We start from the raw sequence: 19,121 nt of genomic DNA on the forward strand, positions 1-19,121 counted from the left end.
AACTGATAACTGCAATCCAAACAAACCCAACTCAGCGGGAACTCATAAAAACATGTTAAATTGGGCCAAATCATGGATATTTTTCAAATATCTTACAGTCTTCTAGAATCCCAGAATTGAAGGGACAGAGTAAAGGCATAATTCCAACCAGATGTCCACTACTCGTCAGACTGGGAATGGTCTTTAAGGACCATCCTTTAACCATTCCTGTCCTGTTACATCTCGCTGAAGTTTTGAAATCTACTTTTTGGGTACAAGCCCATCACCATAGCCATTATAGACTTAAAATCCTCGGTCTCCATCTTACCGAGCCCTCCAGCAGCATGACACACAGAGGGAAGTTTTTTTTAATATTTACTCACGGGATGTGGGCAATGCTGGATAGGTCAGCATTTATTGCTCATCCCTAATTGCCCAGTGAGCAGTTAAGAGTCAACCCCATTGCTGTGGATCTGGAGTCACGTGTAGGCCTGACCTGGTAAGGATGACAGTTTCCTTCCCTAAAGGACATCAGTGACCCAGATGGATTTTTACGGTGATTGTAAAGAGGTGAGCCTGTTGGACATCACAGAATATAAGTTCCCTGACTGGGTTGTTAATCTGGTCCAATCAGGGAGCCCTGGTTGACATAAAAGGGTGAACGTCAGGAATATTGAGCCCCTGATTGCCTGACTCAGTAAGAGGCAGTGCTACTGTCAAAGGCATTTGTAAATGAAGGGTGATGAAATGCTGGCCTCTATTTCACAATTACCCTATCCCATTACCCAGCTCTGGATCCACAGCCTCTGGGACTGAAAACTTCTTAAATGTTGTGATGGCTCCTGCCTCTATAATCCTCTCAGGCAGTCGGTTCCAGACACCCACCAGCCTCTGCCACTCTGAAACAGATTTTCTTTCAATCTCCTCCTGGCCATTAAGTTAAACCTAAGCTGGTTTGTGACCCCCCTCTCTCTGAGGAGAAAGGTCTTTCCCTCTCCACCCTGTCTGTGCCTCTGATAATTTTGTTGACCTGAGTCAGGGCCCTCCTCCAGCCTTCTCTAAAAAACAGCCCCAGGCTATCTGATCTCTCATCATCCCTGACTCGCGCCAGCTCAGGCTACGTCCTCAGTAACCCTCTCTGAATACAATCGCACCCTTGCTATAGCGCGATGGACTGTTCTCCCTCCTGAACCACAGCCTGGGTCTGTCATGACCTTGTCAGGCCTGGATCTAACTTGCTGCCAATTTTTCCGTTCCTGATGCTGCCTTTCAGCTCAGAGGTTTGTCTCTGTATCTGAAGGTCATTTTTCTCAAAAGCCACTCTGGTGATGACGATCAAGTGGTAGTCCACCGTGCGACACTGGATGGCACCATTTGAGGGAGAAATAATAAATTTGTTGAAATAAAAAACCCACATTACGATTTTGTCGATGGATATCGAGGGTGGGAATTGAAAAGCTGGTGATGGAGTGGTGATCTCTCTCTCTCTCTCTCTCACACTCTCTAGGCAAAAGGAGCAGAAATTCAGCCATTGCCTTCATCGTTCACAAAAACATGACAACATTTTTGGGCAATGAGAGTGCGGTGAGGGAGGAGACTCTGGCTACACCTGAACGAAAGTCAGATGTGCTGAATTCAGCGATCATAACGGCAGCTATAACCAGCAAGACAAGAGACTTTCCCACCCATCCCATCAACTTTACCTTCAGCCATATTACGGTTTGTAGCACATCATCCCACAACACTTGCTTTCCAGGGGCATTGTTGCTTCCAGAATCACTGATGAAGTAGGGAGGTTTGCTAAGACTATGCACAGCATTAGTCAGGGAAAGAAGCTGTCTGAGGATTAATGCTTAGTTTGTGCAATGCGTGGGGTTATACACAGCATTACCTAAGGGAAATAGACTGACATTGGAAGCAGTCCAGAAGACTGACCTATGGAGGGACTGTCCTACAGGGAGAGGTTGAGTAGGTTGGGTCTGTGTTCATTGGAGGTGAGAAGACTCAGAGCGATTTTATTGGACACTCCTGAACTCATCAGGAGCAGTGTTCCGAAAGTTAGTGCTTCTGATTAAACCTGTTGGACTATAACCTGGTGTTGTGTGATTTTTAACTTTGTACACCCCAGTCCAACACCGGCATCTCCAAGCCAAGAAATCCTTTGAGGGGTTGAAAGGATCAATGCAGAAAGGTTGTGGGACAGTCTGGGGTCAGAAGCCACAATCTTAGGATAAAGGGTCACCAGGTTAAGACAGAGGGCAGTGAATCTGTGCAGTTCTTCACCACACAGGCTAGTCAATAAGTCGATTCAAGGCTGAGATAGATTTATAGTTACTAAGGGAGTCATGTGTTGTGCGGAAAAGGCAGGAAAGTGGAGTCGAGGGTTATCAGAACAGCCAGAGGCACAGAGACTCAATGGGCTGAATGGCCTATTTCTACTCCTATGCCTTACGGTCTTATTGAATGGTTGAGCTATGGAAGGAGGCCATTTGTCCCATCGTGCCCATGCTTCTTAACAGATTGGAAACCATTTCCAATGATGCTCTAGGCTGAAAATTGAAGGTTAGCACTGCCGCCTCACAGTGCCAGGGATCCAGGTACAATTCCAGCCTCCGGCCACTGTCTGTGTGGAGTTTGCACATTCTCCCCGTGTTTGCGTGGGTTTCCTCCGGGTGCTCCGATTTCTTCCCACAGTCCAAGATGTGCAGGTTAGGGTGGATTGGCCATGCTAAATTGCCCATAGTTTTCAGGGATATGCATATTAGGTGCATTAGTTGGGGGTAAATATAGGATAATATGGTAGGGCAATGGGTCTGGATGGGTTACTCTTTGGCGGGTTGGTGTGGACATGTTGGGACGAAGGGCCTGTTTCCACACTGTAGAGATTCTATGTCCCCTTACGCGCCCCCAAAGAAAGTTTCTCCTCTGTAGGGATTCTATGATGACTCTATGATTTGGGGATTAGGTGTTTGGGATTGGTTTCTTCTCCTGCTGATAAATTCTAATAGTGGGAAGCTTGACACTTTGCTCTGCTCATGCCCCTACATCCCCAGCCTCCGCCCCACACTACCTTTACCCCCATTTTGGCATCACAGTTAGTGGTAAGGAGAGGCCTGGGTTACCCAGGAAGCCTATAGCAGGCAGCAAGGATGGACCTGCACACTGTGAAAATGGCCACCAGTGACCCTGGCCTATGTCATGTTCTAAAGGCAAAGGGTCTCAGGCCAATGAGACAAGCAATACCTCCTGCTTTCCATTTTACCTCAAACAATGACTTGGTATAGGGCCACGGTGAACGTTGCTGGACAGGGACACCATAAATTATAAAACTAAAGAATTCACCTACTCAACTTGAATAATTCGACTTTAATATCCACGATCCTCAGTTGAACCTTTTACCTGTTGGAAGCTTGAGGTCAGTAGGCAAAACCAATAATTGGCCATGTGTTTAGCCTGCTTAGTCACTGAAGCAGAATCCCGTTATGAATGCTTGGCTGAATGCCAAGATAGATTTAGCTAAATGGAGAATGTTTATATATGATGGATAGGACTACTAACCATATTTGTTTGCCAGTTTTCTGAGCCTTTATCTTTTGTTAAAGTGGTTTTTCTTTACCTGTTTGTTTATTTCAGTAAGATTTAAGATGTTGACTCAGTTAAATGATTTTTCAAATGTGAGTATAAATGGCTATGTTTGATAGGACAAGCTTTTAAGAGGGGATTTTCTTTCTTGGGGTTTTGAACAGCTGATTTCCTTTTGTTTGAACTTCATGAGTACCTCAAAGACGGGGTTATTTTAAGAATTATTGGTTCTCTACCTATTGGTATTGGAAGAGTGTTTCAAAGGCTCAACAGATGTCAGGATGCTAAATCAATATGAAATTCAGGGACTTGTCTGACACACACTAATATCTGATATTCCATACTATTGAGTGTAGAAGATGTCTTTATCCAATGGATAAAGTACTTTAATGCATATGTATTGCATTTCAAAGGGCAGTGCCCTATGTTTAACCAGTATATTAATAATATATTTAACATTTCAAATAATATCTACGAATTATAGTTAAAATAGGTGATGGCTTTTCAAAGTACCTGTTAAAATGTTTGCAATGCCACAATGGACATTCCCCAATGTTCACAAATTGAGCTTCCATGAGTCCTACATCCTTCTTGAATCCACTTCATTAACTGAAATATTTATAGCTGGCATTTAAACTACAAACCCAACAATAATTTAGCTGTGTGTCAGGTTGTAATGTGTCACTTTTACCAGTCTGAGGGAGATGGTGAGCATGGTTAATGGCGTCATGGTACAAAACCATGGCCATACACCCCTCCCATTTGGATCTTCCAAGGCTGTTCTCAGAACAGGGGGTAAAATTTCATCCCTTTTCTCAATCTTCTGGGGCCCCCTGAATCATGGGCGGCATGGTGGCACAGTGGTTAGCACTGCTGCCTCACAGCGTTGGGGACCCAAGCTCGATTCCACCTTCAGGCGACTGTCTGTGTTGAGACTGCACATTCTCCCCTGCGTCTGTGTGGGTTTCCTCCGGGTGCTCCAGTTTCCTCCCACACTCACAAAGATGTGCAGGTTAGGTGGATTGGCCATGGAAAATTGCACATAGTGTCTGGGGATATGCAGCTGGGTGAGTTAGCCATGGGCAATGCAGGGTTACAGTGATGGGGTGGGTGGAATGCTCTTTGGAGGATGGGTGTGGGCTGAATGGCCTGCTTCCACATTGTAGGGATTCTATGATTTGGAATATACAGCAGTGTGTACTATCTGCAAGATGCACTGCTCAAACTAACCAAAAATCCTCAGATAGCATCTTCCAAATCCACCACCACTTCCATCGAGAAGGACAAGGGCAGCAGATAAATGAGAACACCACCCCTGCAAGTTACCCTCCAAGGCACTCACCATCCTGATTTGGAAATATATTGCCGTTCCTTCACTGTCGCTGGATTGACATCCTGGATCTCCCTTTCATCAGCAGTTTGTGTGTAACCATACAGCACAGACTGCAGTGGTTCAAGACAGTGCACCACCAAAATCTCAAGGGGCAACTAGGCACGGGCCATAAGTGCTGGCCCAGCCAACGACACTAAAATCCCAGGAAAGACTAAAATTTAAGTTGTTACCAAACACAAACAATGGCCATCATTACGCCAGCAATCCCATCGTACATAACAGGGCATGGCCATTTTCACAACCCACCTGGCAAAAGGGAAGTTCTCAATTCTCAAAAACAGGTATTTAAAAGCCTTTTAAAGTAGGGGAGGGTGGCAATAACACCATTACCCTGTGCCCTGGAGAAATACAGTCCATGGACCATACATGACAAGTATCTAATTGAGGGGAACGAAGAGATATTGGGAGCGGAACGTGCATTCTGAAAGATTCCCTTGTCTTTTCTGCAGGCCAATGTGAACAATTCAATTATAAGATGCGTCTACTGGACTGGAACTCTGAATGGAACTCCCTGGTCTCCTGACGGCTGCGAGTTGGTATTCTCAAATAAAACCCACACAGTGTGCCAGGCGTTTCACCTCTCCAGCTTCGCCATCCTAATGGCATTGAAGGTACTGTTGATCAGATTCATTCACCGCATTGAAATAATAGGCCCCCATTGGCTGGCACGGGCAGGGTAGGCAGCTAGGGCTATGGAGCAGGCAGCCAAGGGAGATGGGGTAGGCATGAGGCTGTGACCAGGCAAGAGAGAAAGCAGGAAAGACATAAGGAGATGAATATCACCACATGGGCAGTGTCAACAGCTGACAGCAGGCTCAGCAAAACAAAGTAAAAGACGTGCCTTTAAATAGCACCTGGCACAACCTCTGGATGTTCTATTTGTTCTTGCAATGTGAGTGTCACTGGCAAGGCTTTTTGAGAAGGCTCACCTGCAATTGAATGGTTTGCATTAAGAGTCAACCATATGGCTATGAGTCTGGAGTCACAGGTAGGATGAAAGATTTTCTCGAGTGAAGAAATTTAGAGAAGTAAACGGGATTTCATGACAACCTGCATGAACTTACAAACAAATCTAGCCTTTTGCTCCAGACTTATAAATTGTCTATACGGTATGTCTCCAGGGCATCATACATTAGACCTTGTTATGACTAGTCTAATAACATCCCCATTATGCGACAGTCACCAGGAGGTTCCAATTAAGAGCCAGTTAAGTGCTGTACTGTAGGAAAAATGGAAACTAATTTCACCGCCACCAGCTCCTATACAGCAGTGTAATAAAGGACAGAAAATCTGATCTAGAGATCGGTATCAAACAGGAGGCTGGGGAGGACTGACCACTCCATTTGGAAAATGAACACGTCAATTATGAAGCAGATAATATCAAAATTCGGAAGTTCTGGTAAAATTGCCTTGAGTGGGGGCTCAATTATAGGTCACAAAATTGTAGAACTTTTGAGTTCATGAATTATAGTTGAGTTCAATGAGATTCTGAAGCCAGGCTGGTTGAAATGTGTCTGATATATTTGTCTTCAAAACTGTTGCACACTGTGCTGAACTTTCAACAGTGGCAAAAATTCACACTTCTCCATATGCAGTTATTTAACAGGATGTTACTACAGCTCAGATGAAACTGATTAAAAGCTGACTGATTGTAACATGCCCGATTATAAATTTTACTCCAGCTTCTTACTCTGAATTATGAATTTTATTGAAATAAGTCCTTACTTCCCACAGCATCGAGACAAAATCCCATAATAGCCATCTCTCCCAATGTGCACAGTTTACCCTGGACGCCATTGCTTTATTTACTTAGCGAGCACAAATCCCTAAAGTCGAGCAGTAACCCCATGTTGGCTGAGCTCGAGGTGTTTAGTCCACCATGTAGTCATCGGAACAAGAGTAGGCTATTCAGCCCTTCAACCCTGCTGCACCATTGAATAATCTGTGGCCTAAGTCGATATCCCTGCCTTTGGCACATATGTCTTTCTACATTGGCTTAGCAAAAATGTCTCTCTCAGATTTAAAATTAACAACTGCTCCAGCATCCATTGCCATTTGTGGAAGAGAATTTGTGTGTTAAAGTGCTAAGATCTCCCCTGAACAGTCTAATTCTCAGACTATTCTCGAATTTCCAATTAATCGAAATAGTTCACCTTTACCTGTCTTTTCTTTTTTGCACTTTGGAGGCAATGGCCTGGTGATTCTATTGCTAGGCTGTTACTCCTGAGACCTAACTAATGACCGGGGTTCAAATCCTGCCATGGTCGATGGTAGAATTTGAACTTGGTACAATCTGGAACTAAGAGTTTTAATGATGACTGTGAGTCCATTGTCGATTGATAGGGAAAAGCCCATCTGGGTCACTAATGTCCTTTAGGGAAGGAAACTGCCATCCTTACCTGGTCTGGCCTACATGTGACTCCAGACCCACAGCATTGCAGTTGACTTTTAACTGTGCCCCGGGCCAATTAGAAATAGGCAATAAATGCTGGCTTAACCAGTGACGCCCTCATCCTGTGAACGACTAAAAACACCTTCTAACTTCCAGAGAAGATAGGCCTCAGTTGTATAACCTTTCCTCAAAACCTAACCCCTGATCTCCAGGTATTATTCTTGTAAACCTACACTATACTCCCTCCAAGGCCAGTCTATCCTCACTAAAGTGTGGTTCCCAGATCTGCTCATTGTACTCTAAGTGAGATCTAACCAGGGTTTTGTATAACCACAGCATAACTACTGCATCTTCAGTCCTCTAGATATGAAGGCCAACATTCCATTGGCCTTCTTAATTACTTTCTCCATATGATTGTGGCATTTCAAAAACATAAGGGTCATCCTCAGTAAGGTACCACATGGTTTGTTTCTCTGCACAAATGCTTCAGGTTTTTATTCTGAGTCTCCAGATTTGGAGGTGGGCTGCACAGGGAGCTTCGTTTGTCCTGAATCTGTTTGGTGAGGACCCCTGGTCTAGCACACAATGAAAATATGGTTGATCTGCAACTTACCTTCATTTCCCCATCTTGCTTAACTCAACAAAAAGCAATCAACTGCAGTTTTTAAGATTTCCAATTGAACCCCAATCACATAGCCTTTTTTATTGGGGGGGGGGGGGAAGGTGAAGGGGGCACGGTGAGATTGCTACTTCCATGAAGAAATGGTACCAGACATCAGCTCTGAAATTTTGTTTTAGGTTTGTGCCATTAATGTGCATGCTGAATTCAAAAGGACATGAAGCCATTATACTGCAGTGTAGTGAGAACCTGCAGATAGTCACAGAGCATGGAAACAGACCCTTCGGTCCAACCAGTCCATGCTGAAAATAATCCCAAACTGAATTAGTCCCACCTGCCTGCTCCTGACTCATAGCCCTCCAAACCTTTCCTGTTCATGTACTTATCCAAATGTCTTTTAAAAGTTGTAATTTTACCCAGATCCATCACTTCCTTTGGAAGTTCATTCCACACACAAACCACTCCCTGTGTAAAACATTTGCCCCTCGTGACTTTTTAAAATCTTTCTCCTCTTAGCTTAAAAATGTGCCCCCGGTCTTAAAATCCCCCATCCTAGGGAAAAGACAACTACCGTTAATTCTATCTCTGCCCCTCATTATTTTATAAACTTCAATAAAGTCCCCTTTCAATCTCCTACACTCTAGTGAAAAAAGTCCCAGCCGATCCAGCGTTTCTTTATAACTCAAACCTTTCATACCCAGCAACATCCTGGTAAATCTCTTCAGAACCCTCTCCAGCTCCCCATAACAGGGGGTCCAGAACTAGACATGGTACTCCAGAAGGGGCCTCACTAACATTCTGTACAACCTCAACATCACGTCTCAACTCCTATGCTGAGCAATGAAGAGAGTAAAATGCATGTTGGGTAAAATAATGTGTAAGGGTTCTGCCCTACTGACACACTTCAAACTGTTGCTGTCCTCTCCTCCAAACAACTCGCTGTGTTTCTCAAGGATTTCAATACCCATGATTTCTCCTCACAGGGCTCAGGGAAATGGCCTCACTCGTTAATCTCCCCAACTTCTGTTCACAGGATCTCCCACATGTGTTTGCACTTGAAGTCATCACTTACATTGGATTAAGTGTCTCCCTGGTGTTTCTGTTACTGGCCATTATCACCTTTGCCACTTGCCAATTGGTTAATGACACAAGACGCACCATCCACATTCACCTGTGTGTGTGTTTGCTGGTCGCTGACTTCATCTTCCTTTTTGGAATCTCGCTAACCGGAAATCGGGTAAGGAATCCTAATGAATGTTCCATTTGTGACACTGCACTCAAGGGAGGTGCCACAATAAATTGGTTGCTCATGTTGTTGCCAGTCACACACTTTAATCAGATAATTGATGGGAAATATGTTCTATCCCACCAGCTCATAGTCTATGTATAGAGGCCATTCAGCCCCCCCAAGTCTGTGCTAGCCCTGGAAATATTGATCCACAGAGTCCCACATCCCCCATCTCTTTCTCCATAATGCTGCATCTCACTTCTTCCTTGATAATTTATCCAACTGCCTTCTTCCACTTGACTCCAAGGCAGCGTGACCATGACTATTCACTGTGTGAAAGCTTCATCCTCCCCTTCATATGGATATGGATGCAAGAAGCACCGGATATAGTTGACTCCTTGCGAGCTCCTGCGTGTAGATCTAAATTTCCTATTTCCTACAATCGTTCTACACTCTTTAAACTTAATAGCATACTTTCAAAAAATTGCTACCTTTGTTTTTGTTTTTGCTGCTGTTTACCTATTATTTACTTATCTATGCTACTTAACTCTGTGATCTGCCTGTATCGCACGCAAGACAAAGCTTTTCACTGTGCCTCAGTACTCATGGCAATAAATGCAATTTAATTCAATTCATCTCTCAAGCCCCAGCCTATTCAGCCTCTCCCTATAGCTCAAACCTTCTAATCCTGACAACAGCCTTGTGAATATTTTTCAAACCCTTTCAGCTTTTGCCACATCTTTCCTGTAGCAGGGAGACCAGAATTGAATGCAGAATTCCAAACATGGCACTGTACATTCATGTGACTTGATGCCAGCTGTGGTTGTCTGAAGATTCAGTTGAGCTAAATAAGACACTGCTCTTGTGAATCTCTTTGAAATGCTGCTCCCTTTTCTAAAATGTTGGCCCCACGATCCACCTTGGGGCACAATAACTGGGGTCTGGAGCTCCAGGAGAAACACTCCTGAGCTCTGAGAGTCTAGGATCAGTACCACTGGGCTGTGATTTTAGTTTCTGCCATGTAGGCATAACTCGTGACTTAGAATAGTTTACCCACCACCTCTTTGTCTGTGTCCTCTGAGCCATTACATCGAAGGTCAGGGACCCTTGTAGAAGTTTTACTCACTGGAATAGCTATGTATTGGTCACTGAGACATGCAAGAATGTCTGGAGGTTGTCCAGGTTACAACTCAAGCAGAACCACATATAAACATGTCTGCTCCCCTGTACTTAAGTTTAACCATTAAAGTCAATAATTTTTATAGCCACTTTTTTTTTTATTTATCACATCTGAGGCCTCCAAATGTTAGCTGCTTATTAACGCAAATCCTTTTGCATGCCAGTTGTTCACTTGTTCGTGGCACATGGGAATTTAGGATCAAGTGGTAGTGTTGATTAACTTAGTTCACTGAAAACATGAGGGGCATGTAGGGTAAATAGACAAGGTCTTTTTCCTGGGATGGGGCAATCCAGAACTAGAGGGCATAGGTTTAGGGCGAGAGAGGGGAAAGATATAAAAGGGACCAAATGGGCAACTTTTTCACACAGAGGGTGGTACGTGTATGGAATGAGCTGCCAGAGGAAGTGGCGGAGGCTGGTACAATTACAGCATTTGAAAGGCATCTGGATGGGTATATGAATAGGAATGATTTGGAAGGATATGAGCCCGGTGCTGGTAAACGGAATAGATTGGGTTGGGATATCTGGTCTGCATGGATGAGTTGGATCAAAGTGTCAGTTTGCGTGCTGTACATCGCTATAACACTAAATGTTCAGATTTTGAATGATTTCAGTCAGGGCAGTTAACAACGGGGACAGTAATTTTGAGTACAGTTGGGACGTGATGTTGAGGTTGTAGGGTATGTTGGTGAGGCCTCTTCTGGAGGACTGTGTCCAGTTCTGGTCCCCCGTTATAGGAAGGACATTAGTAAGTCAGAGAGGGTTCAGAAAAGATTTACTAGGATGTTACCAGGAATGGAGGCTTTGAGTTCTAATTCAAAGTGGACCTCTTTCCCACAATAAAGTTATTGCTTTTTATGTACTTAATAATTTTGCAAGTCAACAGCGTGAAGTTATAGGCTGGGACTGGAGCATAGGATCTTGAAGGGTAACCTTAAAGAGGTTTATAAAATCACAAGTGGTATAGATAGAGTTAGTGTCTTTCCCCTAGGATGGGGGTTTTCAAGAATACAGGGCATATTTTTAAGCTGAGAGGAGAAAAGGACATGAGAGACAACCTTTTTACTCATGTTCATGTCTAGAATGAACTTCCAGAGGAAGTGATGGATGAGTATAGAGTCACAACATTGAAAAGACATTTGGACAGGTACGTGGATGGGAAAAGTTTGGGGGGACATGGGCCAAGTGCTGGCAGGTGGGACTAGTTTAGTTTGGGATAACATTCGCGTGGACTGGATGGACCGAAGGGTCTGTGTCCATGCTGTCCGTCTCTATGATTCTAATAAAGTATGTTTTGCTTAAAGCTTAATGGTGGACCAATCAAATAACACCTGCAACACTGCTCCTTACACTTACTTTTAAATAAAATTGCAAGTTCGGGTCTAGGTTATCCCCTTGATATATCTTGATGGGTTTGGTCTGGTGTACAGCTGTCTGTCTGATGAGCAAATATATCTTGGATTTTCAAATAAATTGAAGCTACACCGTGTACCAGTCCAATGTGAGAGTGGGAGCTTAGTTTTAAAGAAAATCACGCAAGAGCACAACAGGGGAATTCTATAGCAAGGACGATAACTTTTAAACCAAAGGCAGGACTTTAATGAGAGAAGGGAATACTTTAACGCAGTTGATTTTTATATATTTAATAATTTGCCAGCCAACAGCTTGTAGGAATATAGAGTCCAAGTCCATGGATATGGGAATATGGTACAAATCAGCCATCATTTCAATGAATAGCAGAACAGATTTGAGGGGCTGAATGGCCTATCAGTGTGTATCTTCCTTTGCTACCTTAACAAAGGCAATAAAGTATTGCTCAACATCTCAATTAAACCAGCAGGTACATTTCACACTGATGAATTAATGTATTCTGTTGTCACAATGTTCAGGAGAGACTTGAAGGCAATCCTTTAAGAAACGTTCGATAAGGTTAATTTGGACTCAGTATTGAGCAGGATCATTTCTGACATTGTCGCTCTTTAAGCCTTCTTGATTATGAAAAGAGATTGTCCATGAGGTCCTTTTCTGATCCTCACTGCATCAACACAATGCTTATTCCTGAATCAGGAGATTGTGGGCGCATGTTCCTCTTGTTAAGGCTGAACTCAAAACTTAGGTTGACTCTCCATTGCAGTACTGAGGGTGCTCAGCACTGTTAGAGGTGTGGTCTTTTGAAGGAGACATTGAACCTACACCCCACCCTCTCAGTGGGGGTGTATAGGCTCCTGTGACAATATTGCAAAGTGAAAAGGACAGTTAACCTCTAGGTCATCAGCACATTGCTGTTTATGGGAGCTTGCTGTGCATAAAATTGCCGCCATCTGGTTATGATTATGACAAGGGTTAGACAACAGAAGTGCATCATCGGCTGTAAAGTGCATTTGGAAATCCTTTGTCCCAAGAGGTGCTGCATAAATGAAAGTTCCTTCTAACTCTTTCTAATTGTGTGCCATTCACTGGAGCTCTGAACTGACACCATGACTGTTCTGTTTAGATATTTTGTGGAATCATCGCAGGTGTCCTCCACTATACCTTTCTCGCAGTCTTTGCCTGGATGTTCCTGGAAGGGATCCAACTTTACCTCATGGTGCAGGTGGTTTTCGTCCCAAAGGTTCCTCTCAAGCGATACATGCTTTGGGTTGGCTATGGGTTTCCAGCTTTGATTGTCACAATTTCAGCAGCAGTTAGCTATGAAGGCTATGGCACCGAATCATCGTGAGTTTATATTTTTAAGGTGTATCTTTGTGAGACGTGAATGCATTTACGTTGATTTGTGAGAAAGATTGCATAATACATTTCTTGTTGCATACAGAGCATTTTTAAACATGTCTGTTATGCTGCTCCTTACCTCTTGGAAGTATTGATTTCACGATGTGGAGTAGTTAGCTTGGTAGATAGCTCAACCAAACTGGCTATTCTTTGCAAGGGATTCCTGACATTGTGTCCCAGTGCATCTTGGACAATAGACAAGAGTAACATACCACACTCAATCTCCAGTCAGACACACAAGGTTGTAACTAGGAGTGGAGGCCCAGTGACTGATCCCTCCTGGCCATGGGAAATGGGTCCTGAGGCCAGTTTTAGCACCTTCTGGGATGTAACTCAGATGATAGGGCAGTGCCAGAGTTCGACTGGGGTGAACAAAGTCAGAAGTAAGATGACACCAGGTTATATTCCAACAGGCTTATTTGAAATCACAAGCTTTCAGAGCGACGCTCCTTCGTCAGGTGAAGTCAGGTGACTTTCAAAGGTTATAACCCAAAAGCCCAAGTCAATGTCCCAGCAGCATGGGTTCAAATCTGACCGTGGCAGCTTTTAGAATTATGAATTCAATCTGGAATTGAACGTTCACAGTGACCATGAAACCCTTAAGAGTTGTTCTAAATACCCGACCAGTTCACTCATTTTGAGGAGGATATTTGCAATCTAGACCCACTGCAATATGGCTGACTCTGAACTGAAATGGCATGCCACATCATTAGCTTCACTGGCAGTTCGGGGGTGGGGGAGGTGATAGCATAGTGCTATTATCATTGGACTATTGACTCAGATAATGTTCTGGGGAATTGGGTTCGAATCCTGACAAGGGAGATGGTGGAATTTGATTTCTGTAAAGAATCTGGAATCAACAGTCTCATGACAAGCATGAATCCATTGTGGGCAAAACCCATCTGGTTCGCTAATGTCCCTTAAGGAAGGAATCTGCTATCCTTACTTGGGCTGGACTACATGTGACTCCAATGTGGTTGAGTCTTCTCTTCCCTAGGAAATGCTGGTCTAGTCAGCGACACCCATATCCCATGAACAAATAAAAAAGTTGCTAACCCCAAACATAAGAAACAAGAGCAGGTGGAGAGCCCTGTTCAGTATCATTGTGTCTAATCTTGGGTTTCAACTTCACATTTAACCCATTCTCTGTAGTCCCTCAAGAGATCAGAACATACACTTTTGCATCCTCAGACATATTAAGTGATGGAGCCCTCTGGGACAGAGAATTCCAAAGATTCGCCACCCCCTAAGCAAAGACATCTCAGTTTTAAACACTCAGTCCCTTATTCCAAGACTGCTCCTATGTTTTCGAGTCCCCAGTGTAAGTTTTCGGTGTATTTCCTGTGTAGCGCCTTCTGATTTGTGAACATTTTCAATGAGATCACCTCTCATTCTTCTAAACTCTAGAGAATATGGGTCCAATTTGACCTGTGCCTCCCCATGGGGACAAAGTTACTGAGCTATTCGATCGACCACCTACAATGCAAGTCCAGCTTTTTCTCAAACATGGACCCCCCCCCCCAGTCCTTTACAATTGTAGTGAGTCTTTATTATTGCTGTGTTCCAATGCCTTACAATAAAGACCAACATGTCATCCCATTAAAACAAATCTGGAGTAGGACATGCCAGTGAAGATTTCCCAATTTGGATGAGCAAGGAAGGATTTTAAAATTCTTTGTAACCCAGGGAACCAGGGGAGTTGTTCAAGTGAACCTTATCAAGGCCAGGGGTGTGCCAGTTAACTAACATTTTGGAGAGAGGGAATGTAGTGTTATAGGAGCCTGGGTGCTTTCCAAATGATGTTGCATTTTTGACCATTTTTGAACTTCGAATTGCAGGTGTTGGCTTTCGACGAAGAATTTCCTTCCTTGCAGCTTCTTTGTGCCTGCTCTACTGATCAGCATTGTAAGTTTGATTCAAAGCATTAGTTCAGTCTATTATTGCAACAAGTTTCCAATTTGTGCCCTTGGAGGCAGTGGGAGGTAGAGTGATGGGAGACAGGAGGGTAGAAGGACTTGGTTAGTGATGGGGATAGTTACAGCAGGGAGGTAGAGACATGGATTGATGGGGGTTGGTAGAGAGAGAGAGAGAGAGACAAATGGAGACCAGTGTAATTCAAAGCTCCTGTTGAGGTACATGAAGTCACAACACCGTAGCCAACCACCTGCCACTCAGAATAACACATTAGACATGTATCTTAATTGACAATTCTGGGTCTTGCACAGTTAATGCCTCACCACGTTCCAGTGCACTCTGACAGATGGTCTCCTGGTTGTGATGTTCCTTCAGCTTAAATAGTTCAACTCGACTGCCCGCATGCAAAATCAAAGACTTCAATAAAGGGTTAGTGAACTCCCAGTGTGCAAAAGACCAAGTTTGGTCACATAGTCTGCCGATGTCTAGTGACACATGAGGCAGATTAAGCTTCTGTCTGCTCCTACAGCTGGCTTTTCCCTGAGCAGGTCGCCAGTGTGTCACCGGTGACCAGAACGTGAGCTGGAGAAGATCCTACCGGCATCAGACGTGGCTGATCAGATCTAGCAACCTGCCAGAGACCTATTAGAAGTCACGGGTTGACCTACAACCTTTCCCTCAGCAGACCGTCAGCCTGTCTACATCACTATCATGCCATCATTGGCCATCAAGTGAGACTCAAAGCCACAGCTTCTGGGTTAGAGGCACGGACACTACCCAGTGCAGTCTTCTTATATTGCTCACATCCAATAAAGGCAATTTTCGCAGGATTTTCCGTCCCCTGTAACTCAGCATCGATGCAGTGCAAAAAGTTCCAGTTTTCCATTGTGTTATCATCTCTTCCCCTTGAAGGTAGCAATTCTCACTGCAGTCATGTCCCATTGATAGTGGGGCCCTCCTCTGCTTTATCAACTAAATGGCATTATTTCCTTACCTTAGCCTGCAAGTTGAGTGTCGGGGACCATTCAATTGACACCCAACCCTTTTCTTATCCTTATTCAGCCTTCAACCACCTTCACTTCTGGAAGGAGTTTGTCGGATACTGACCTGCCCGTGTATTCTCTCTAAAATCGGGATATTGAAACCCTACTGAAGCATCCCAATCACCTCCCAGCTAAGCCCAGCCAACCCAGTAGGTACAGGGGACCGACTCTAACAACTCCTGGTGTTAATGAAGAATAGCGATTTACGGGATAAAAATCACTAACACTCCCAATTCGATTATGGAATACCTTCTATTAACATTTCTGAGCACTTTTACGAAATGTAATATTTTACATTGTTTTCCTTCTTAATTACAGATCAATTTTATCTTCCTTTGCAAAACATTAATGACATTGAAAAAGAAGCTGTCAGATGTCATTTCAGAAAACAAGACACTGGGAAAACAGAGGTAACTATATAACCAGCTTGCCTTAATTTGTCCCTTCTGACCAAATGGCGACTTACATTTCCAATGCCTCACATCAGTTTTACACCTATTCATTGTCCTCTCCATTTTTTACACCTATTAAGTTGATCTCCATCTTGGGTTAGTGGGTAGCTGAACTATGGCTGAATTGTCCAAATCTGGAGCTCCAAATATCCATGACTTGCCTGTCATAGAGTCACAGAGATGGACAGCACAGACACAGACCCTTTGGTCCAACTCATCCATGCCGACCGGATATCCTAACCTAATCTAGTTCCATTTTCCAGCACGTGGCCCATATCCCTCTAAACCTTTCTTATTCATACACTCATCCCGATGCATTTTAAATGTTGCAATTGTACCAGCCTCCACCACTTCCTCTGGTAGCTCATTCCATACACGCACCATCCTCTGTGTGAAAAAGTTACCCCTTAGATCCCTTTTAAATCATTCCCCCTCTCATCTGGACTTCCCCACCCCAAGGAAAATACTTTGTCTACTTATCCTATGATTTTACCCTCATGATTTAATAAACCTCTATAAGGTCACCCCTCAGCTTCTGACACTCCGGGATAAACAGCCCCAGCCTACTCAGCCTCTCCCCTTCCTCAAACCCCCCAACCCTGGCAACATCGTTATATATCTTCTCTGAATCCTTTCAACTTCCACAACATCCTTCTGATAGGAAGGAGACCAGTTACACACAATATTCCAAAAGTGGCCTAACCAATGTTCTGTACAGCTGCAACATGACCTCCCAACTCTGATACTCAGTGCTCTGACCAATAAAGGAAAGCAACACCAAACGTGTTCTTCACTATCCCATCTGTGTTTAGTGTAACCCTGTAGCCTAGATTTCAGATCATCCAGGCACTGAAGCTTGAGTTCAGTTGCATAGCATCTCAGTATGAGGTTATCCATCGTATCGATACCCATCTTACCTCCAGTCACTCCCTCTGTATTATGGAGTAAGTATAGTGCACTCAGTCAGCCAGCTATGTGGCTGTAATGTACAACAGCATTAGTCAGCACAGAACTCAAACCATGACTCCCCACCGATCTACCACTGCATCTCCCATTAAGGAGTTATCATCAAGACATGATGACGCCCGCTGGAACATGTTAAAAAGCACTTAGGTAAGTACATGAACAGGAAAGGTTTGGAGGGATAAGGACCAGGAGTAGGTAGATGTGACTAGTTTAGTTTGGGATTATGTTCGGCATGGACTGGTTGGGCCGAAAGTTCTGTTTCTGTGCTATATGACTCTATCTGTTTATGTGTGTGATGCTGCAGTTGTAGAAATAATGTTGTTAATAAATGTCAAGACATCTGTCTCATCTCTCTGATTGTTGTATGGGCTAACGTGTAAAAAAACCCCACAAAGCCCATCACTTAATGAAGTGTTGTCTGAGCTGCTCCAGGACATTGGTATCTCAACGCGACAGTGAGCAAGTGTTCTGGGAAGGGCCATTTTTCCAGTGTTACACCGAGGCCCGGTCTTCCCTGTCAGTTATAACATATCATGACGCTGCTTTAGAGCTGGGTGAAAGGGATTCTCTCGCAGGTCCTGAGGAATATTTATCCCTCCATCAATGTCACAACTGAAAGAAAGGATAATCTGATTATTATCACATTGCTGTTTGCGGGGGATTTCTGTGTGCAAATTGACTGTTGATTTTCTGACAACAGTGTCAGTACTCCAGAAATGACTTCATTTTTTAAAATGTGCTGTGGAATGTCCTAAGGATGTGAAAGGTGCTAGATAAAAGCAGGTTATTCTTTGACTGTTCGACCAGAGCTACAGTGTCCAGGATAAAGGCAGATCCTGAACTAAAATGGTTTCATAAGTTTGAACAGCAATTTAGTATCAGCTTGGTGAAGGCTCAAGGTGACTCTGAAATATATATGGGAAAGCTGAGCAATCATTAATTGATGTCAAACATGTTACAAACTCCCAGTTTGGGGTGGGGGAGCAAGCAGCATTGTTTGGGGTATGGAGAGGTCTCATAATGACACTTTAGGAGCCAGATCTAGGGCTCCTGATTTAATCTGATGTCTCAGCCAGCTAAGTCCACAGTACTCCAAAGCTCTGTTGATGCTCAAGCACTTGTTTAGGTTCCTGGGTGATTAGAAGACTCCGTTCAGGTTAAGGGGAAGGTCACAAGTGATAGTCTGAAGGACCATGATGGCCACAGCTGGAAACAACTGGCAACAAACCTTGCAGAATGGGCTCTGAGGGAGGAAAGGCCTGTTCCTATCGCAGTACTCCAGTAAGGGGCCTAGACAGTCTCTCTGCTTTCAGCTGTCCATCACCTCAACATCAAAATACAAGAGGGAGCATTTCACTCTAGCTTCCACTGTCTGTGTTTTCACTTTGGTGTCGCGATGTTATGTAGGGACATAGGAGCAGGAGTAGGCCATTCAGCCCCTCGGGCTCTCCCATTATTATATGGCCTAATTCCCCTATATCCATCTTTAGCCCTTATCCCTTAATACCTTTGCTTAACAAAAAAATTCTATCTCAGATTTAAAATTAACAACTGATCCAGCATCCACTCCCATCTGCCAAAGTGCTTCCTAACATCTCTCCTGAA

At 43.8% G+C, this 19,121-nt stretch overlaps 1 protein-coding gene across 1 annotated transcript in view; it reads left to right on the forward strand.

The window, feature by feature from the left end:
* LOC140467983 (adhesion G protein-coupled receptor E3-like) overlaps window positions 1-19,121 on the forward strand; it is an 83,118-nt gene that overhangs the window by 49,482 nt on the left and 14,515 nt on the right. Inside the window, exons 8-13 of the mRNA XM_072564098.1 lie at window positions 1,487-1,698; window positions 5,404-5,565; window positions 8,999-9,202; window positions 12,867-13,087; window positions 14,980-15,046; window positions 16,417-16,508. Of these exons, the coding sequence (XP_072420199.1) occupies window positions 1,487-1,698; window positions 5,404-5,565; window positions 8,999-9,202; window positions 12,867-13,087; window positions 14,980-15,046; window positions 16,417-16,508 (958 nt within the window). The remainder of the gene's footprint in view (window positions 1-1,486; window positions 1,699-5,403; window positions 5,566-8,998; window positions 9,203-12,866; window positions 13,088-14,979; window positions 15,047-16,416; window positions 16,509-19,121) is intronic.

This window comes from Chiloscyllium punctatum, chromosome 46 (genome assembly GCF_047496795.1).
Source record: "Chiloscyllium punctatum isolate Juve2018m chromosome 46, sChiPun1.3, whole genome shotgun sequence".
Classification (NCBI taxonomy): domain Eukaryota; kingdom Metazoa; phylum Chordata; class Chondrichthyes; order Orectolobiformes; family Hemiscylliidae; genus Chiloscyllium; species Chiloscyllium punctatum.